Source organism: Perca fluviatilis, chromosome 11 (assembly GCF_010015445.1).
Source record: "Perca fluviatilis chromosome 11, GENO_Pfluv_1.0, whole genome shotgun sequence".
In the NCBI taxonomy this organism is placed as follows: domain Eukaryota; kingdom Metazoa; phylum Chordata; class Actinopteri; order Perciformes; family Percidae; genus Perca; species Perca fluviatilis.
In genome coordinates this window covers 36,598,763-36,620,897 of record NC_053122.1, presented here as the reverse complement: position 1 = coordinate 36,620,897, position 22,135 = coordinate 36,598,763, and the positions used below count along the sequence as shown (strand labels likewise).

The 22,135-nt window shown below is 43.4% G+C and overlaps 1 protein-coding gene across 1 annotated transcript in view; it reads right to left on the bottom strand.

Annotated features, from left to right (window-relative positions):
- Positions 1–301: 301 nt before the first annotated feature.
- The window catches only part of LOC120568503 (kinesin-1 heavy chain), a 31,943-nt gene continuing 10,109 nt past the window's right edge, over positions 302–22,135 (bottom strand). The window contains exons 10-26 of the mRNA XM_039816061.1: positions 19,193–19,338; positions 18,698–18,846; positions 17,501–17,688; positions 16,462–16,530; positions 14,090–14,296; positions 12,490–12,633; positions 10,801–10,989; positions 10,277–10,394; positions 9,829–9,884; positions 9,434–9,543; positions 9,057–9,158; positions 6,608–6,668; positions 6,119–6,190; positions 5,224–5,328; positions 3,711–3,927; positions 3,306–3,468; positions 302–1,994 (exon numbers count right to left, since the gene is read on the bottom strand). Coding sequence (XP_039671995.1) covers positions 1,991–1,994; positions 3,306–3,468; positions 3,711–3,927; positions 5,224–5,328; positions 6,119–6,190; positions 6,608–6,668; positions 9,057–9,158; positions 9,434–9,543; positions 9,829–9,884; positions 10,277–10,394; positions 10,801–10,989; positions 12,490–12,633; positions 14,090–14,296; positions 16,462–16,530; positions 17,501–17,688; positions 18,698–18,846; positions 19,193–19,338 — 2,100 coding nt within the window. The 3' untranslated portion in view covers positions 302–1,990. The remainder of the gene's footprint in view (positions 1,995–3,305; positions 3,469–3,710; positions 3,928–5,223; positions 5,329–6,118; positions 6,191–6,607; positions 6,669–9,056; positions 9,159–9,433; positions 9,544–9,828; positions 9,885–10,276; positions 10,395–10,800; positions 10,990–12,489; positions 12,634–14,089; positions 14,297–16,461; positions 16,531–17,500; positions 17,689–18,697; positions 18,847–19,192; positions 19,339–22,135) is intronic.

Sequence of the window (22,135 nt, the reverse complement as noted above, 5' to 3'; positions counted from 1 at the left end):
GGACGATGGACTCCATGTGACAGGATTCCCACTGCCAGCACGCCCTGCTCGCTGCTCTACACTGGCTTTTACAGTTTATTGCACTTGCACGAGATGTTAGTGTTCTCACGCCGGGGTTACAATCGCGACAAGCTCTTTGCCGATGCAGAGGGGCTTCACAGGGTTGAAGAAAAAAGAAAAAAAAATAGCTGTGGTGGGAATTAAAAACACAACAAAGACAATAAAACATACAATAAATCCTACACCCCTGACTAGATCAAGTTAAATAAGCCCCTCCAGATGACGTCAGAAGATTGTTGTGCAATTTCACACCCTGCCCTCCTGACTGGCTGATCAGCGGCAAGCGTCTGACCCGTCGACTGATACCCCCCCCCCTGCCGCACCACTTCAAATATGCATCTAAATGATCTATGGAACCATGAAAGAGATACAGTACATAAAACCAAGCAAAAACAAATTTACAACCAAATGGGGGCATGTACAGATACAGATCCTAAATCTATAAAGAAATGACAACAACAAAACGGGTGTGGGAGGGAAGAGGAAAAAAAAAACAATCAAAAAGAGAAAACGGAGGCGAGGCAACCTTGGAAGAAAAGAACAAACAATGATAGGGCAGGGATCAAACCGGTACAACGATAAAAAGGTCCTGGAGAAGAGCGAGTGACAACGACCCCCTGCCCCGGGACAGGACGAGCATCGGGTGGGGCCATGTCTCAGTCTATGCCTTCTGACCGTGTGCTCCAATGTGCAGAGAGACATCAGCAGCGCCCGTCAACACAGCATTCTCAACCACCGAGAGAAGTAAAAACAGTACGTGAGCTACTTAGCAAAGGCTAAAAACAGAATAGGTGGAAGTGCGTCGTGTCAACCGGATCACTCTCTTCCTTCCTTCTACATTTCTTCTTCGACCTTCTCATGAAGTCACCAATGAACGAGTATAGGTTTGGATTTTTAACTTAATGATAAAAACAGTTGGCCTCCACAGGTATTCAGTTAAATACATCTACAGTACACCGTTGCACGTCGTGGCTTTACGATTTGTTTTTTTTGGAATCCTTCTTTTTAGCCGTTCCCCCTGCCGTTCCCATACAGCTCTCTCCCTCTCTCCCTCCCTCCCTCCCTCCCTCCCTCCCTCTCTCTCTCTCTCTCTCTCTCTAGGGAAGCGTGTGCAGTTGTGCCAATTTTACATCTGTACAAGAAGAGCGGACAGAACAGTAGTGCTCGACGCCATCTAGTCAATTCAAAAACCATACAGTTTTTTTTTGTCATTTTTTTTTGTTTTTTTCTTCCTTTAAGTAGCATGTCAAATCTATTTCAGAGAAAAGTGTGGTTAACAACCGATAATAGTTACGGTGAAATGTACAGAGGTTAGCCTAGAAGCTATTTCTCGTGGCAGGGTCTAGATTTCAGGTTGGGTTTTTTTCATTAGTTGGTTTATGTTTTTTGGGGGGTTTCCGGATCTCGCTTTAGCCGAAGACCATTCAGCGTGGCACGGGGCGCAAACTACTCGCACGGCGACGACGCGTGACGACAGACTGTGCAAAATCCAAAAGCCAAAACTGACGCGGCACGTTTGAGGGGTTCGCCCATTTCGCCCGCCGAGGCCGTGCTCAAGACTGCGTTTGGTTTCCGGGGTGGATACGAATATTACCTTGCCCTTTTTTAAATTTAAAATTACATTTTTAGACTCCTTTTTTTTTTAATATATATTCAGTACGAGAAATCCGATAAGTCATGATGAGAAGTGGGGGGAGTGAGTGAAGGTGTGTGTGTGTGTGTGTGTGTGTGTGTGGGGGGGGGGGGACTGGAGCTGTACAGGCCAGGAATATTTATATATATATATTTATAATTCAGAAACTCCTTCGGGGCTCCAAAGCAGCGAGGAGAAGCCGGTTCGCTGTAATGGAATGACGGGTTGGAGGGGGGGCGAGGAGGGGGGTTGATATTGGCTTCTTCAGTGGCGTCGTCCTTCTATCCCCGCTGCTCCTCAGCTGCAGACACACAGAAAGAAAGGATGTAGTGAGTGCAGACGACACACACAGACACACACACACACACACACACACACCCAAACACACACCAAACACACACCAAACACACACCAAACACAGAGCAGGCAGATGTTGCATTCATGTGACTCCTACGTATGGAAAAATCTGAACAACACCACATGTACACTAAAAACTGGATCCCAAACTGATTAAAGACATTCTTGTACTACTAATATTTGATATGAACGATCATGTGATGCCTAGAGTTGGGTACTAAAAGCCGGTGCTAATACGGCACCAGTGCAACACAGATTTCGGTGCCACTGAAATGCCTTCTGCGCTGCTCTGATGCTCTGAAACGGACGTTAGCAGCAACAGGAGCATCGCTGCACGTGAAGCTAGTTAGCGTTACACTCAACAGCAGGTAACGTTAGCCTAGCACTAGCTAGCAGCTGGATTAAACACGGTTAAAATGCTGAGAGCTACGGTGTAAAGGGTGTCTGTAGTTCACTGGAGAAGATTCCAACAGCGGGACGTTAAGCAGTCTGCAGCTGTCGGAAAAACAACACAGACGGTGCGTTCACTGCCTCGTGGGTGCATTCAAAGTTATTGTAAAATACCCTATTACTCAATTGTTTTTAAAGTATCGGTTCAGGCACCGGCACCGTTTTAAAAGTATCGTTTTAGCACCGGTGTCAGATAGCCAACCCTAGTGATGACTGAGGTGTCGGTTTAATCAGTGTAGAATTCTTTCAAAGTATTTGATTATTGCATTTTTCAAAACTTCATTTAGTGTTGTTTTTGTCCATATCGTTGTGCAAGTTGTAACTTTTGATTGTTTTAGTCTCATGTTAGTCTTATTTCTAATTCTGTGAAGTTTGTTGAGTTTGTTAACTCCATGTTTTAAAAAGCTGCTATACAACTATAGCTATTTTATATTCGTGTGGTTCACTCTGTAGTCAGCAGATGCAGTTAACACCAAAAACGTGCAACTTAAACAACTTAAAACGTATGCTCTCATTCTTTTTTTTTTGGTGAGGCATTTTGCCTTAACTGGATGGTTTACAATGGCGATGTAGACAGGAAACATGAAGAGAAATAAAGGGGGTGGGATGACGTGTAACAAAGGCCTCCGTCCAGAACCATACTGGAGTCATTAGATGAAGGATAACCTAGAATAAGAAATGTTTCTAGAGCAGAGTATCTTGGTTCTTTACGGTCACTAGAGCTGCCATTTTAAATGTTTCCTTCTCTGGTCCCAGCACATGGTCTGGTTAGCTCCCTGAAAACAAGGAGTGGATTTGATCTTACTTCTTGTCTGGCTTGGTGATGCCGCCGCCGCCGCCGCTGCTGCTGCTGCTCCCTCCCCTGATGGACACCGTCTGGCTGTTCTGGTAGAAGCCTCCCCCGCTGCGGTTGATGTTGGGGTGGGTGGGGGACGCCACCGGCTGCTGCCCGGGCCGGATAGGCTTGGCTGCGGAGGGGAGAAAGAGGAGATTAAGGATTGGCCGTTTCTGATATACAGAAGACGTTAAGCGAAGGCAGGGAGATTTGCATTTGGATTCAGACAAAACCCTAATAAAAAAGGGAAAGATCGGAAAAATACTGGTACAAGAGGACATTTCCTCCAGGCACAGAGACGTGTCACAAAGCTCCCGTGGCTTCTTCCTTGAGTAAAAGAAGTTGCAGATGGGACTTTCACCCATCCCTACTCACCGATCTGGGCCGAGTGTCCCCTCCGGGCCATGTTCTTGGCCCTGACGGCCTCCTTGATGCGGTCCACCTCCTGCTGGTAGCGCTTGCGGTCGCGGGCGGCGTTCTCCTTGGCCTCCTTCAGAGCAGACTCCAGGGCCTTGACCCGCTCAGCCGTAGCGCGAAGGCGCTTCTCCAGTTTAGGAAGCTCACAGCGCAGGTCTGCATTATCACGTACCAGCTGTGGGACAATATGCATTGGGTTAAATTTAAGTTTCTTTAAGTCCCTTTTTAGCATCGGTCTACCAGCGGGGCACCATGATTGGGCAAAGATAATGATAGTTACATAATCGCAGTTTCTTTGTTTTTACCACAATGAATTGCTAACCTTAGTTAAGGTCTTAAAGCGTATGACTGGTAATTGTTGTTGTTTAGATATGCCTAATTGTAATTAAACTTAAAAAGTAAGGACATTTGTCTTTGGTAGATTATTTCTCTGTGGTAACAATGCTTTTTGGCAATAAATCTTATACCGTTGGAAAGCCTGTTAAGTTCCCTTTCAAATGGTGCCCCATTTGTAAGGAACATGCATTTGTGGGATGAGAAACAGAGCCGAGTATGTGGGTGGGTTGCGCCCATGAAAGATTTGCCAAATCTTCTCTGCCAATGCCAAACAGTTTATTCTGCCATTGACTCGTTTGGTGGATTGGATGATTGGAGTTTGAAGAAGCAAGACATATTGGCAATTTAACAATTTATTAATCAGTAGCGTGTGGAAGAACCATACACAGCCACAACAGCCTGGCACCTCCTCCTCATGCCGGTCACCAGCCTGGTCACACACTGCTGTGGGATGGCATCCCATTCTTCAACCAGCAGTCCTGACCTCAACCCCATTGAACACTTGTGGGATCAGCTTGGGCGTGCCAGAGTGACCCGACACAACCACGTTGGCTGACTTGCGACAAATGCTGGTTGAAGAATGGGATGCCATCGCACAGCAGTGTGAAATGAATAAATTGTTCATTGTGCTAAGTTTATATAAGTGATTATTGGTCGGACTATATTTTTCCATTATTATTTAAATTGTTGTTAGCTGTTGGCACTTGACTCTATATACTTTAATGGCAACAAAGATGACAAGGGGAGGGATACAGTTAGAAAATATGTTTTTATGATAATAAAGAGGTATGGTTTGTGTATTTACATAATCTGGGTCACATAACCAAAAGATGTATCCTGGGATTCATTCAAAACTTTATTTTGTTTTAAAAATAAATAAATAAATAAATAACTGAAAGAGACAGTTATATTGTTAATCGCAATTATTTCTGAGACAATTAATTGTACAGAAATTGTTTGAATTGTTACAGCTCTACGGTACAGCAAACTGAAATAAGATGATGGCGAGCGAGAAGAAAAACAAACAGGACAACCGCAGAGGGCGACCAGTCAGAGAAGGGTAACGTGAGATCTTGGAACGACGGCAGTACTCTTTCATCCTGTTGCTGGGACGTTGTTGCATTTTAAATCTTACCTGTTTGTGAACCTTGGTGAGCTGCTCAAGATTGTTCTCAAGAAAGGAGATTTTCTGTTTCTGTGCTGCGCTGCCGCCGGTGTCGTCCGAGTCCATCTCAGCGCTCTGCACAGTGAGTAACACACAAGCATTAAAACTTAAATCATATGCACGGGGACTTACAATCACATCATAACTTCCTTTTAGAGCCCGACCGATAAAGAATTTTTAAGGCCGATATCGACACAAATATTTGGGGATTTAAAAAGCCGATATATCGGCCGATATGTATGTATATAAAAAAAATAAATAAATCCAGAAACGGGTTACAAAACATCAACAGATTTCCCTAACACTAGTTATTTGTAGCTATTTATGAGTCCTCACTAAAATAATATGATAATGCAGTTTAAAAATAAACTTGTTTGTTTTATTGTCCCAACAGAATAGAGGAACATCAACATATATTAAAATTCTGATTAATAAAATCTATAAAAATACAAACTTAAGATATGAAAGTTAAAGTCCTTTTTGACAAAAACACTAACAAAAAAATCAAAGAGTGTTGCCAACAGGGAGGCTGTAGAGTGCCCTCTGGTGGACAAACTATGCAACGCCAACACTTAGAACATGGTTGAAGGGTGTTTCGTCTGTATTTATTTTATTTTTTAAATATTCATTTATCTGCCATTATAAATGCCGGTACCGATAATGCCTAAAATCGTCCGATAATATCGGCCCGCCAATATATCAGTCAGGCTCTACTTCCTTTAATCCGTAGCACTTCAGTCATCCTTACAGTGTTGCGGTTGGTGGCAGAACTACTGTGTTATCAATGATGTCCTTTGTTTGGTCTTTTTGCTGAACAAATTCCCCCTTTTTTCTTATCAACCAGGCAACGAACAATCATAGTCACCTTTTTCACTCTGGTAGCCAAATCCTGGACAAAGAGCTTCCTCAAATTGTGCAGGGTCTGCAGCTCCTTGGCCTTGAATGGAAAAAGACAAGCAGTCGATTTCAACAAAAATGGGATTGAGATGATTGGAACAGACTGAAAGAACCCGTGAATAAAGAACGGATGAACACAGCCGATATCAATATAGATCAAACAGACTCACTGTAACACTAAATGTGAATATATGTTTCTGCGTGTTTGATACCTCAATATTGAAGGTGGCATCGAGTTCAAAATTATTCATTGATTCAACATCATATTGACTTGAGTGTACAGACTAATGGTTATTTCTATTTTTCTTTTCTTGGACAGTCACAACTTGTAGCAATGTGTCAGTGTGATCTGTAGACAGGAAGTCAATCACTTCTACTTGCAAATGGATGTAACCCTTACCATCTGATAGGATGAATAGCTACAAGAGCTTTCTTTTATCAGTTTGGATGAACTCACCACAGTCTCCTCCAGACCCTTCAGGTCCTGTCTGGCCTGCTCCCGTCTGTCCTGCATCACCCTGAACAACAAAAACAGCAACAACAGTTAACATCTGAAGAAATGCACATGCCACAGTGCTGGGGATGAATGGCTGCACCTTCACTGTATCGTGACCCAAAAAAAAAAAACACCTTTATTCGCCAGGAGCACCGCAGATCAAGTGTCTTGCTGTAGAGATTTAAAGCTATAGTGCAACATGGCATCATGACTTTGCGTGAACATACACGCCACTTTCTTAAAGCCAAATTGTGTGTTATCTGTACGCATTTTGAGCTATCCACGTGTATGTCTACACTGTATACAGCGGATGTAAACATACACACCACGTGGCGTCGCCAAAATTCACACGTAATGTAGGCCAATGGCAGCCGAACAGGGTTGATAAACACGCTAAAAAGCGATTATGCGTCTTGATTAGAGGTGTTGAAATTAATCAAATAATCAATGCCTCGAATCGGGGACATGGACGATGCTGCATCGATAATCGGCCGTTTACAATTTAATGTAGGCCTAACAACATTTCTGTTTACATATTCTGTTATGTTTTGCACATTCAGGAAGTGCCATGTGCTCAGTGCTGTATAGTTTTATGTATCCAATTTATTTAGTATTAGAGCACTTCAGAATGTTTTGTTTTTGAAGCTTGAAAAGCTATGAATTAAATATCCTACATGGCTTGAATAGAAAAATGTATTTGACGCATCGTGATGCATCGAGATATGAAATCGCCGACATGATAATCGTAATCGAATTGAAAGATCAGTGAAGATTCACACCTCTAGTCTTGATAACACGCAAAAACGGGATACAAATTGGCGTGTCATACATACGCCACTTTATGAGATCAGTCGGTATAGTGTAATGACAAACTGTCGGTGCGTCCAAAAACATGGACTTTTCAGAAGAGGTCATTATCGTCACTCGAGTTTCTGTCACCAGATGCCCCAATCTTCTGAACACAGTCAGAGAGTTGTGTGGAGCTGATAGTCTTAAAAGGTCCCATGGCATGAAAATTTCACTTTATGAGGTTTTTTAACATTAATATGCGTTCCCCCAGCCTGCCTATGGTCTCCCAGTGGCTAAAAATGGTGATAGGGGTAAACCGAGCCCTGGGTATCCTGCTCTGCCTTTGAGAAAATGAAAGCTCAGATGGACCGATCTGGAATCTCCTCCTTATGAGGTCATAAGGAGCAAGATTACCTCCCCTTTCTCTGCTTTGCCCACCCAGGGAATTTGGCCCACCCATGGCAGTTGGTCAAGGCCACACCCCCACCCTCCACCTTGCCCCCCCCTCTCTCCTCCTCAGTAGCTACAGAAACAGAAATGGCACATCCTAAGGAAAGCTCATTGTGGGACTGGCTCTAGTGGCTGGAATTCTGCACCAAGGCTGAATTTTGGGAAAGAGGCTTCAGATACAGTATTAGGGGACCACTAAGGTCTATATAAAAGAGACTTCAGATACAGTATTTGGGGACCACTAAGGCCTATATAAAAGAGACTTAAGATACAGTATTTGGGGACCACTAAGGCCTATATAAAAGAGACTTCAGATACAGTATTAGGGGACCACTAAGGCCTATATAAAAGCATCCAAAGAGCACCATGTCATGGGACCTTTAACTAGTTTTGTAACAACTCATCTGGCAATGGCTTGAATGTAACAGACATAACAAAAAGTTACGCACCAAAGCTTTAATGCAACGCTATAGAGATGGAGAGGGTTAATGCATTAATTACTCTATGGCGTCAGGCTTGGCAGCTATAGTACCCCTAAAATGCCTGGCAGAGTAATGTTAACAATATTGAGACAACAGAGTGAAGAGAGAGAGAGAGAGAGAGAGAGAGAGAGAGAGAGAGAGAGAGAGAGAGAGAGAGAGAGAGAGAGAGAGAGAGAGAGAGAGAGAGAGAGAGAGAGAGAGAGAGAAGTGGATCTGTGGTCTCTGTACGACTGCTGAGGTTGAGACAGAGATGCACTTTCTCCTATACTGTCCAAAGTTTGAACAGATAAGAAAAGGATATTTTTACAATTCTCAAACAATATTCCAAATTTTAGCTCCCTTAAAGACTGATAAACTTGCCCACCTGCTAGGAGGAAGACTGACCGCTCCGCTGGCTGCCAAATATGTTGCAGCTTGCCATGACATGAGGGACAGTGAGTAAGTGTGTACACGCAATTTTTCATGTTACGGTTTCCCTTAATGCTGTCAATGTTCTAATTGTTACTGTAAAAATTGTTATGCTGTTTTGCTTGTGCTTTGGCAACACTGTACCTACAGTCATGCTAATAAAGCAACCTTGAATTGAATTGAGAGAGAGAGAGAGTGTGTATGTGTGTGTGTGTGTGTGTGTGTGTGTGTGTGTGTGTGTGTGTGTGTGTGTGTGTGTGCGGTGTGTGTGTGAGACGTACGTGAGCTCATGCAGCTTGCGGCTCTTCTCCTGATCGGTGGATTTGAGTTTCTCGTGCTCCACGCGGAGCCTCTCCTGCTCCAGCATGATCTTTTGGTTCAGACTGTAAGAGACAACATGGCGTCACGTTTAGGTCAACCTACTGACTGAATCTGCACATCCGTGTCAACAGTGAGGATTCTTTTGCTCTAATAACATGTTAGAACTACCTTTTACGCAGCTGGTGCTGTCGTTAGCTCCTTAAAATCTCAAAATATCATACCTAAATACCTTATAATTATAACGACATTTTGTCCCTTTATTGTAAGATGTATCGCCGTTGCGGTCCTTTCATTTCTAACAGAGCTATGACTGAGGAAACAGAAGGGCAAGTCTTACTCCTGCAGCTCAGTGATGAGTTTCTCCTTGTTGTCCAGCTCATCTCTCAGGTTGCTGATCTGCTTCTGGTGAGCTTCACGGTGGGAGTGGATCTGCTTCTCCACCGCTTCCTGAACACACACACACACACACACACACACACACACACACACACACACACACACACACACACACACACACACACACACACACACACACACACACACACACACACACACACTTAAGTTGATGAATGAGCAATACCAAGATTTAGCAGGCTCTTTACAAGCAGTTGTGGTACTAGATCTGCGCTGGGCGCTTATTTTGAGGAGTTAAGTTTTCAGATGGTTGTTGATGGAGACATTAGCCAGAAATGGCGCGTTGTGTCCACTGACCAACGGGGCAGAGGAACATACCTTGACTTCATTGGCAGTCTGGATCTCACTCTCTTTCTCCATGGCATGGACTTTCTCTGTAAAACACATAGGGTTCATTGCAATGAGATGGAAGTAGAGAGATACACTCAGTGATTTTAGTCCTCTCTGAACCCCCTTGGTATACGAAAATTAGTTGTTAGACATAATTCTTGTCAATTAATTTTATTAAAAATACAAACAAATGTGGCTGAAAGCAACAAATGGATTGATTTTCTGCTGATTTATACTCTCATAGACTCAGCCTGCTAACCCTTTTGCCATGCCACTTGTGCACACTTTCTTAGCACTTGCTCTAAACTAAAAAAATAGACAAATCTGTTAGACCCCGTACTTCAGTATTAGGAATCAACAACTGGGACTGCCTCTAAATGTATTAAGGTGGACTTTAAGTGAGTGCTGGTGTCCCTGTTGTTAACTGGTGACATACCCTGAGCGCTGAGCTTGACCAGTTCCTCGTTGAGAGAGTCCACGTTCTCCTCCAGCTGCCTCTTCTTCTGCTCCACGTTCTGCAGGTACTCAGTCAGGGACTTGATTTTAGCCTCGTGCTGGAGACAGAAGAATGCAATAGTTAGCAGAATTCTGAAATTATTCTTTCTTCACATACACACAGGTATCAGTCCGTTCACAACTAGGGCTGCACAATTACACGCAATGTTATCGAAATGCAATATGGACTAGTGCAATATCCAAATTGCGGATATTCTTTAGTCTTTACAGACTAAAGAATAGATCGGACTTGTTACAGATACTCGCAAAAAATTAATGAATTAATAATTACACTATAATCATTTCAATTTTTATAATTTTCAATGAAAATGACAATAATGATACAAACACTATCATTCCCTCCAATGTCGTGAATCATCGCAGTATCAGTCAAAAGAATCACAGTTGCATATGTTTTCATCTACTGCAGCCCTATTCACCCGTCTGAGGTCAGTTGTTGCGTACCTGGGAGATGCGCAGCTGGCAGGCAGACAGCTCCTTCTCGTTCTCGTCCATCTTCTTGTTGCTCTCTGACTGGGTGCCCTCCAACTGCTTGCAGCGTTTCACCATGGTCTTCACCTCGGACTTCATCTTGCTGATGTAGAGACGGGCCACGGTGAACTCCTCGTCTATCAGCCCACTGCCCTCGTGTTGCTGGAGGGGTAGAAGGGGAGCGTTGAAGAGGCACGACCGCATGGAAGGAAAGAAAGAAGAAAAAAGTTGGTTTGTCTCCCTTTTACAACCATAGAATTAGGGCTGGGCGATAAATCGATTAATTCAAAAATCGGTTCTCTCCTTAACATCCGCCGACACTCCCTTCTGGGCTCTCGTAGTTCCGAACGGGCTCAGCCCTCCTCCTCCTCCCCCCCTCCCCGCATTTGCCATGGAGATACACAAACAACATGGCAGCGACAGGGACTAACATTAGTTATTTTCTTAACTAGTCGTTTCATTACTTACTTATCCATAATCTCCGGCAAAATGACCGGCAGCTTGCGGTGCTCTGTCCCCGGCTGAGAGTCCCCTATTCTCAGATAACTGAACCACCAACTACCGCTGACCTGACGGAGCACCACGCGGATCTGTGACCGAGCTGTGACGGAGGTCTGTAGCGGCTTTAACAACTAGCAATCACCGCTCTGTAGCACGGAGCTCCTCTTCGACGTTTGTTTTTACCGCTAGTTACTACGAAGGAGCTTGCTACAGGTATGCTACATTCATGAGACCATGGGATGTTGATGTACATTACACAGCAACCGGTGAAAATAGGGGCAAGGTTGCGCGACTGTGAAAACAGCTTTATCTCACGCATCCATTTTGTTGTTGTTGAATATACAGCATAATGATATAATTTGTCATTCTTTTCAGTTTCACCAATGACATACCTAAATATTTTCCGTTTATAAAAAAGGTACCACCGACGGCGACTACATCATATCCATTTTCTGACCAAAGCGGAAAATGCAGAAAATCTATGTTATGTTCTGAAATAAATCGTCAATCTGACTCACATGTGATGTGCATTCTTCTTAGAAAACAATTTGTTGGTTAAAAATCTCTCATGATGTATTGTCTCTAGACGTGTATTATTCAACTTGTTTTGTTAAAGAAGGAAATGAAAATACTCAATACTATCGGATCGCACTACTTCTAGAATCGCAATAAATGAGATGCGCGACACAAATCCAATCGGCACCCATGTATCGTGATAGAATCCAATCGGGACAAAAAGCATATCGTCCCAGCCCTAGAAGCTGCAACCTTGGGTCACATGGACAAATGATGGAGGTCATTCTTCGAACCCGTACTGCGCTTGGTGAAAGGGCTTTGAAAGTCTTTGCAACCTCATTTTGGTGTGAGCTACAGAGTCACCTTTAAGCATGGAAGAAGATTTAAAAACAGGATTAAGGACTGTCTGACCACTCGATGTACACGTCCTGTTACTGAACACTTTGCTGCTTTTGTTTCAAGTCTGTTGCCGTCTTAGCCAGGACTCCCATTGTAAAGGAGAATCTTAATCTCAATGAGAATATTCCTGGGAAAACAAAGGTTAAGTAAAAACCTTCTCCTTCCTCCTCTGGATTCCTAGAAGCTGGTGTTGCTATCGTTAGCCGTAGTGCTGCCATAGTAACCGTGCACGAGGCACCCCAGTACCTTGATGTCGTTGCTGCCGACGGCGATGCCAATCTCGGCCAGGTCTTTGAGCAGTGAGGACATCATCTCGGTCACCCTCTTCTTCTGGTGGTTGGACATCTCCTTCAGCTTCTGGAGCTCAGAGTCCAGAGAAGACAGGATGGACTGCGGGGGGGGGGGAAATTTATGTTTAAGTTGGTGTTCATGTTATAGTTTATGTTGTGCCAGTTACTGTTAATTTGCTTTTATGTATAAGTTATCTGCTTCGGCAATATAAGCAATGTCTTCTCATGCCAATAAAGCTCTTTAAATTGAAAATTGAGACAGAGAGAGAGAGCGAGAGAGTATCTGCACACTGTCAGAGATCTGAAGCAGAGACAGATCCTGACTTAATACAGGCTCAGTGACCACCAACTGGTCGTAGAGACAGGAAGACTCTGCCAGACATGGCTGCCCAGAGGGGAGCCTATATGTGCTCAACAGGGGAGGTAGAAACAGAGATACGCTTCTGCAACCTACAAAAGTCTCTTCTCTAACAGATTTACTATTTGGAAAAAAATAGCCCGAAAAAGAGAAGGGACAGCAGCTCTACTGGCAGCTACATATGGATCTGAGGGACTCACCACTATAAGATCCCAAAATTACACATTGGTTTAGGATTGTACAGTCATTATACTGTACAAAACTGTTAAGTATTAGATTGTGTTATGTAATTGTTTTGTAATGTAGTGTGTTGTATAACGATCAGTGCAGTATAGAATCTATGTGACACCTACTCTATGTATTAAATATGTGATGATCTATATATGTATTTTCTGTAAACTGCTTTGGCAACATGTTTTCTTTGTTCATGCCAATAAAGCAAACTAAATTGAATTGAGAGAGACAGAGACACACACACACAGAGAGAGAGAGAGAGAGAGAGAGAGAGAGAGAGAGAGAGACAGAGAGACAGAGAGACAGAGAGACAGAGAGAGAGAGAGCTACAGAGAGAGAGACAGAAGGCATGTATTTGTCTCAGTATGTTCTTCTATTGTTTTCAATGGAAAAAGAAAAAACAGAAATAAAATAAATAAATATCATTTCCACTATTTAAAAAGATTGAAACTGGACTCTAATGACATTGTATGATGTGAATGTTGTTGTCCTTTTTATTTTTTAGTCCGCTTTTCTTTGTAGCAGTGGTGCAATGTGGATCGGTGGGATGTGGGTTGTTATGTATCTGTTGTTTGTTGTATATGAAAATACAATAAAAATTGGTTTACCTAATCCCCAATGGCAAGATTCTTCCTTTAAGTTCCACTAGTTAGTGATTAATGTGAATAGTTTTTGCTCCTGGACAAATCTAACATATTGTACATCGTGAGACTGATGGAATATAGTCAACCCCGATGTCCTTTTGAATTGTGAAACAGAGGCTGTAGCAGTAAGAAATGTGTGCATGCAAGTCCGCATGCGTGTGTCTGTAGTCATTTCTATCCCTGCAGGCTGTACAAGTCAAATTATTGTGTTGCACAATTGTGTTATAATATTAACCTAGCCAAAAACAAAAGGACAAATTAAAAAGGCACATGACTGAATTTAAATCGCCAAAGTGGCTTTGGGTCTGTCCCCAGCTCACCGATTTCTGGCAGAGCTCCTCGCTGATGGCCTCGAACTCCTTGGTCTTATCCTCCACCTCCTGGCTCTTCTGGTCGTAGTTGACGGCCAGCTCCTCCAGAGCCTGCAGCACCTCCTTCACCTCGTCCTTGGAGGCCTCGTTCTCCGCTTGCAGGCGGTTCAGCTCCGCCTGCAGGTTCTCGTGGTCACGGCGCGACGACGCCAGCAGCTGCAAGCGTGGGAGGGAAGTGCATTTGAGTTACTTGTTTTCATATGAATGAGGGCTGCAGGAATTAGTCAATGTCTGATACAATCTGGATGAATAAGCAATTAGCATTTTGATCTATTAAAGCTATAGTGCGTAGTTTCTGTCGGCCCCATGAGGAATTCTAAGTAATGATGACACCACTGTTGTTGCATCCACATGACACAAGCCTTTCGTGATTGTGCACACGCCCCCACCCCCTCCTCCACACAGCTGCTAGTAGCCAAGGAGGACACGGAGGAATAAAAAAAAAAACATGGACTCTTCAGAAGACGTCATTATCTTCAAAAGTGGAAGTCACCGGACGCCACGATCTTCTGAACATAGTCATACTGAGAAATCCTGAGAGAGTTGATAGTCTTAATTAGCTTTGTAGCAACTTATTTGGCAATGGCTTGGATATAACAGACGTTCATTAATATGAAAAAAGCTTACGCCCTCAAGCTTTAAACACACAAGCTTTCCTTCTGGCTAACTTTCTTTGCACTTAAAAATTGATTGCTTGCAGCAATTGTTAAAATGATCGTACAAACGTCAGTGAAAATGAAATTGTAGTAGTACTACTACACACTAGGGCTGGGCGATATGGACCAAAAGTCATATCCCGATATATTTTGGCTGAATATCGATATACGATATATATCCCGATATTTTTTTCCGCGAAGTGAGAGCAAATGTTCAGTCAAAGCCCAAATCAAATATGACATGTCACAAGTAGTTTCATAGAAACAGTTGCAAAATCAAATAAATAATAAACCGGTTTCTTCACCTGGTTCATGATTAAATGCTCAGCTGTTCAAATAACAATAAAATGTAAACCTAAATACTGTATAACAGGAGTACCTTTTTTGAAATCAAAGCTCCATAGGCTATTTGTGATTCGTTCCAAAGGTCAATTAAGCTTTAGATATTAATATAATCTACTTTGTTCAAAATGTAATGCCTCATGCCTGTAAGCCTAGGTTATAGTCCCATTCTTCCACTTGATACTGCTTCCACTTAAATAAACTTAAGATGAACTATCGACTACAAAACAAAGAAATTTATTATGATCGGTTCACAGATCTGAGTCCAAACGGAAACTTCACCCTTCTGAACTAAGAGTTTCTGCTTCAAGGTGAAGTTTAAACAGACTGAAATGTCCAGGCTCATTCCTCCACTATTTATTTCTGTATGTATTTAAGCGTTACATGTAATTTTAACGGGCACTGAGCTCCAGATCCTGCAGCCGCAGACGGTCGCTGCCCCGCTGTAGCCTCTCTCCGTCCGCGCGCCCGGCAAACTTAGTGGAACTTTCCGCCGATATCGACATACAGTTCGTCCTGGACTAGTGTAAGATCCTACCGATCACCACTCTGTCTTTGGCTGGTCCGATCTGGATCAGCGGGGACCGCGCAGCAGCGAGGCGAAGCTGTGTTTTTGCCCGGGGAAGAGAGAGACGGCTGCGCGGCCGGGCTCTCCGCTTCCCCGCCGCACCGGAGCTCAGATTGCTGGTCGGCGGCATATATAATCATAAAACACATTGTCACCTGTTAAATGTTATCCATTGCTGTTTGTTCTTTTCATTTCCTCTATCGAACATAATTAAGCAGTACAAAAGTCCGGCATCTTTAGCGTTGATCTGAATGCTTCGGACCCCTGTTCCAAGATGGCGGCGGGTTTTGACGTATGTTTAGAACCTCACGGCGACATATCTATGGGAGCAAGGATCACATTTGAACTATATCGATATATGCGATATGGTCTAATTCCATATCTCATTTAAAAATATATCGATATATTTGTTTATATCGATATATCGCCCAGCCCTACTACACACATTACTCAATGTTATGACATATAAAGTGTGCAAAACTCACTTTTCATGCTAGCAACCCATGGAGTCTGCTACTTAAAACCCAGCGAGTAAAAATTGAACTGCCAGACCCAATATCAAAGCAAATCTGAATGTAATTGCAGACTGTAGCCCTACTTGAGGGACTGGAGTAAGTCAAATATAAATACAACTTGACAGCCGTGATAGCTTCTTGTGTTACCCTCACACCACACCTCCGAGACTACAAAGATCAAGAGTTCGCTCATCCCTGCACGTTCTCCTTCCCGACGCCTGCTGGAGCTCCAGTACTCACCTCATCCTGGTCCAGCATCTGCTGCTTCAGCTTCTCAGCCAGCTGGCTCTGCTGGTTGATTTCCTCGTCCTGTTAGGCGCAGAGAGACAAAGGGACATTAGCCTTCACGGCAGCAACGCCACGTATCCCTGGAGGCGCTCGGCACAGGATGGCAGATGACAATGTTAATGAAAAAGCTTTGGATGAAATAAAGGAACGTCGCTTTTATTTACTTGTTATAGAACTCCTGCTGAGCAAAGATAACGATTTTTGTACCAGGATAAAGGTGTTTAGTTTGAATGAATTTGAATTTTAGTTTGAATAATGACCAGGTCTCATTTTCAGTAAGCAATCGTCCTGTGTGAAAATAATTTTTTTGGGGCTTTCCCCTTTATTCTGAAGTGACATAGAAATGAAAGGGGGAGAGAGATGGGGGATGACACGCAGCAAAGGGCAGCAGGTCGGATTCAAACCCACGCCGCTGCAAAGGACTCAGCCAACATGGGGCTTACTGGGTGAGCTAGAGGCCGCTCCAAAAAATGTTTTTTTAACATTGAAATTTAAATGTGATCGTGACTAAAAGAAAATTCAAAGTTGGATTTCACAAAGACATCCTCCAACTACAGAATGCCTCTCTCTTCAGGCTGTATTTTGTCAGACCAGCCAGCGGGACATCTAACAGTAGGCGACGTCTACGGATTAACATTTATTTCTAATGAATTTAAAGCCATCTGGTGGAAATAGGATCCAAAGACCAGCAGGAACATGTTAGAATCAAACAGTCGCCTTGCTTCTCTCTAATCTCACTTTAACATACACTGGATGGAAACCATGAGGCTTGAATCAGAGGAATGTCCCTTTAGTTACCTAAGCATGTCATCATGTCATTATAGTTGTTTTTTTTTGCTACAGATTTGATCAGTGTCATTTGCATATTTTATGATGAAACTCAGTATCACATTTCATGTGTGAGTGGTGTGTAAAACCGGTGTACATAACGTGCCGAGTCTACAACCCCACATTCATAGCCCAGTTCCACACCTCCTGACCTCTCCCTCACCTTATCGTCCAGCTGTTTGTAAAGCTTGGCCAGCTCCACCTCACACTTGTCCTTCTCCACGTCGGTGAGGCGAACCGTCGGCACGTTGGGCGTGGAGGCCTGCTTCTCGTTGATTATGTTGTCCAGGGCCTGCACCTCGGCGTTGGCCTTCTCCTTGTCAAACTGCTCCTCCACTGGCACACTTTCCCCTGGGGTGGGAACACACACACACACACACACACACACACACACACACACACACACACACACACACACACACACACACACACACACACACACACCACGTTTGTGTGTGTGAAGAGTTAGATTTGTTCCATCACATATCACGCTGTAAAGAACTTTATTTGTTCCATCACATATTAAAAAGGTGCTGTAGGTAGGATTGTGAAGATCCAGGATTTAGCCGAAGAATTTGAACTTTGACAACTTCTCAGTCCCTCCCCCCCTTTCTGCTAAAGCCCAAAGCGGTCTCCTAAGCCCCTCCCCCCACGAGGGAGAATGGATGTGTGTGCATGAGCAGTGATTGACACGCAGTTTGACATCCCCCCCCTGGCCCTGATTGGTGTAAATGAACAGGGAGCGGTGGAGTTTTGCAAATCGCACTCCAGGCTGTAGGTGGAGCCAGAGGAGCTGGATTTTTTTTTTTTTAAATGGCCTGCTTCATGTAGTTCTACTGGAACATAGGGTCAGTTTCAGCAAATATGACAGAAAGTTAGTTTTATAAGTCTTACCTAATGCACCTTTAAGTTTGTGTGTGTAAAGAACTTTATTTAGTCTATCACATTTGTATCACATTTCACACGTGTGTGTGTGTGTGTGTGTGTGTGTGTGTGTGTGTGTGTGTGTGTGTGTGTGTGTGTGTGTGTGTGTGTGTCTGAAGAGCTTTATTTGTACTATCCAATTAACAAATAAGTTTAAAGTAAGTTGTCCATGATGCACTGTAGACCAAACCAGTCATTTAAACTGCATGCATTGGGCAGACTGACCACAAAGACAAAAGTGTCATCACTCCTACAAAGAGGTGTGTTGAGGTTTCCTATGGTAGGAATCAAAGACAACATCCATTTGTGGCATTGCAACCTGCACGGAGACTATCGAGTCAAAGAATCTGGATCAAACGTGAAAAGTTTCATTTTTCTAAGGAATCTGTGGATGGATGAAGAAGAAACAATGGAATAAGAGAGTCCAGATCCTTACCGTTCCTCCAGCGGTTGAGCTCGTTCTCCAACCAGGTGACCGTGCTCCTCAGGGTCTTGTTCTTCTCCTTCTCCCTCTCATATTTCTGCTTCCACTGCTCTGCCGTCAGCTCCACGTTCACAGTGACTGTGTTCTTGATGGTCTTTGCTCTGGGTGTGAAAAAAAAAACAAAAAAAAAAACAGGTTTAATTCCACTTAAAATGAAAATAATAAAGGACATTTTATGCACTTTGATTCCTTCAAATAACCAAGCTTGAACCATCCATCCACCTGGCCCAAATGTGACAATCATTATGAATACATGTATGGTTTTCCATAACTTTCCTACACCTTTACATGGACTTCTTAAACTCTATTTTAAAGTTTTATTATTATTATTATTATTTTTTTTTTTTTTTTTTTTTTAAAAGGGGTCTCAATTTAAAAGTATTTATATTAGAAACGTATGAAATGACAGAGCAGTATGGCTTGTTTTGGTTCTACTGGCCTACCGACCTTTGTCCGAACATGAGGGTGGATTTGGTTTCGGCCTCATTATAGGAGGAAGGCGAGCAGCAGATGACGATGGTGGTTCGACAGTTACCGCCCAGCGAGTCCTGCAGGATACGGGTCATCTTGCTGTCTCGGTAGGGGATGTAGCCCTGGTATACACAGAAACATATACAGGAACATTTCATGAGCAGACAAAACCTGAGAAAATCTGTTTTATGGTAAAAAAAATTAAACAAAAAAGTAATCTTTGAATCACCAATTTTCTCTATTCATCATTCATCAAATAGTTCAAATAAATAACTGACAACGTGCTTTTTGACCGAGATGCATTTATATCTAAGTCGCAGAAAACGCGCCGACAGTTTTGTTGTCATTACTTAGAATTTGTGGTGGGCAATGGTGGCCCTAAAAGGTTAAAGAAGCGAGCTTGTGACCAGGAGGTCGTTGGTTCAATCCCCAGACAGACAGAATAAAATCTGGGTGGGGAAGGTGAAAGCCCTTGAGCAAGGCCCTTAACCTCCAACCACTCCAGTGGAGCTGCTCAGTGGCCAGCAGATCAGACTGTGGTTGTACTGGGCAGCTTCCAGGTAGGAATGCAGAACTGTGTGCATGAGAATGAGAGTTGTTCTCAACCTTGACCTGGATAAATAAAGGTTAAATAAAAACAGAACCTACGCACTATAACTTTAATGAAAATGACAACATATTTGTCTGTTAGGATAATACAATTAAACATGCGGTGCCTGCGGTCCTGAAACTGAAGAAGAGGCGTGTGATTTCACCAGCACAGAGACAACAGGATGCTATGGCTTCAGTTACAGTTCTCATGAGTTAAGTAAAACTAGATTGCAGTTAAATGTATCTTGACATATTATTACTATTGATGCAGACAGCTAAGCTGCAGAAGTCTGCTATAATTCTTAAGACACCCCGATGCTCAGTCAGTAGTGAGACTTCTCTGTGCACAACGGCTTGTTTGTTTCAGACCATCACAGATATATCAGAGGCTGTCCGCTCCAGGTCGTTTACAGAGCCGAGGCGCCCAAGAACAAAGCAATTGTTTCTTGAAGTGAAAAGTGCGAGACCACTATGAAGCCGCTAAAGCAAAACATTGCTTGGAGGAAAGCGGTTATCTGCTCGAGTTATTTCTGAGACACAAAGGACCTGTAGATGGTGGGAAATGGCACTTTCACAAGTAAGAGAGGTGAAAAAGATGCAGGTTTTCCAGATGCACACCTAGCTTTGGGGCTGTGCAGTTGGTAAACACTGCATTCACCTTTTGTCTGCTACATCAACAGTTAGCCAATTTCTTTGATTTTAAAATGCTATTGAAAAAAATCATCACCTAAGGTTATAAAAGATCTAACATTCGTTGCTGAATAACAAAAGAAAAACACATTTGGGCTCATTATGTGCTGATAACGATTAAAGCTTAACTGACAAGACAGTCAACAGTGCCATAGTAATCTCAATTAGGAACCATATTGGATCATTCACTTTTACAAACGCTGCAAATTAAAAGACCAAAATCCACAGAACACCACAGTATATTCCACAAATTGATCTCCTTAAAGGGATACTTCACCGATTTAGCATTCAGCTTTCTATCAGTAGAAACCCGATAGTATTTCTGAATGACCGTGCCTCCCTCCCTCATGTCCCCCTTGAGACGAGAGATTTCTGCATTTGGGGCCTGGAAAAAAATCTTCCGATGACGTAAAATGACGATTTTTGCGTCATTGGAAGATTTTTGGGCCAGAGGCAAAGGACTACAGCCATTGACTACAGCCAGTAGTAGGATCTACTTCCGTATGTTTTCAACACGCCCACAGGGGGTTGGACTGCCGAGTCTGGCCGAGGTATTCCGAATGAAAACGACTGTCAGCCATCTTGAATCTTCGCTAAACAGGCTCTCGGTTTTCAGCAGAAAACATTTACAACAATTATCTGCATTCAAACTACCGGACGTGTGTACCACCGGGATACATCGGTACAGATCGGAGAATATGGAGGAAACGTTATTACAGACGCAATACTCGGCACACTACGTGAGCTTCGCCTGCACGGAGACCAGCGGTGTCGCTCAATGCCGCTAGCCGGCTAGGGGACATCCTCATCGGCTAGGTGGAAAGCTAACGCTAGCTGTCCACCTGTCCCATCAATCCAGCTTCCAAGTGTCTGCTCATTAAACAACAAGCTGGACTACATCCAACTTCAACGAAACTCCCAACGTGAGTTCAGAGACTGCTGTGTTTTTGTGGAAACATGCCTGAACAACAGTGTACCGGAACCGGGACTATCCAGCTACCAGGCTGCTCTCGCCGGCCCGTGGAGGTGGGCTGTGTTAAACGGACTGGTGTAGAAATAAAATCCAACTAGCTACTGCTAACTGCTGGTGGAGCTTGTGACTGTTAAATGCCGACCATTCGACATTCCACGCTAATTCCCGGCTGTGTTTATACTCTGTGTTTAGCTACACCAATGCTAGTATGCGTTAGCTGAACTTTACGGATCCTGCTTGCAAGTGTCCGCTCATTTAGACCACAAACTGGACTACATCCAACTTCAACGACACTCCCAACGTGAGTTCAGAGACTTTGTGTTTTTGTTGTTGTGGAAACCTGCCTGAATAGTGTACCGGACTGTCCAGCTACCAGGCCTGCTAGCCCTCCGAGCTAGAGATGCTCTGTCGCCGGGTAAAAGAGGTGGGCTGTGTTAACACCGAGTGGTGCAGAAATGTGGTTTGTATCCATTTAACTGCTAACTGCTGGTGGAGTTTGTGACTGTTAAATGCCGACCATTCTACATTACACACTAATTCACCGCTGTGTTTATGCTCGGTGTTTACAGCCCACCAAGCGCTAATGCTAGTATGCGTTAGCTGAACTTTACGGAGCCTATAAAGTGTGTGTACTAAATGTAGCTTGTTTCGTATGTCATTTTATA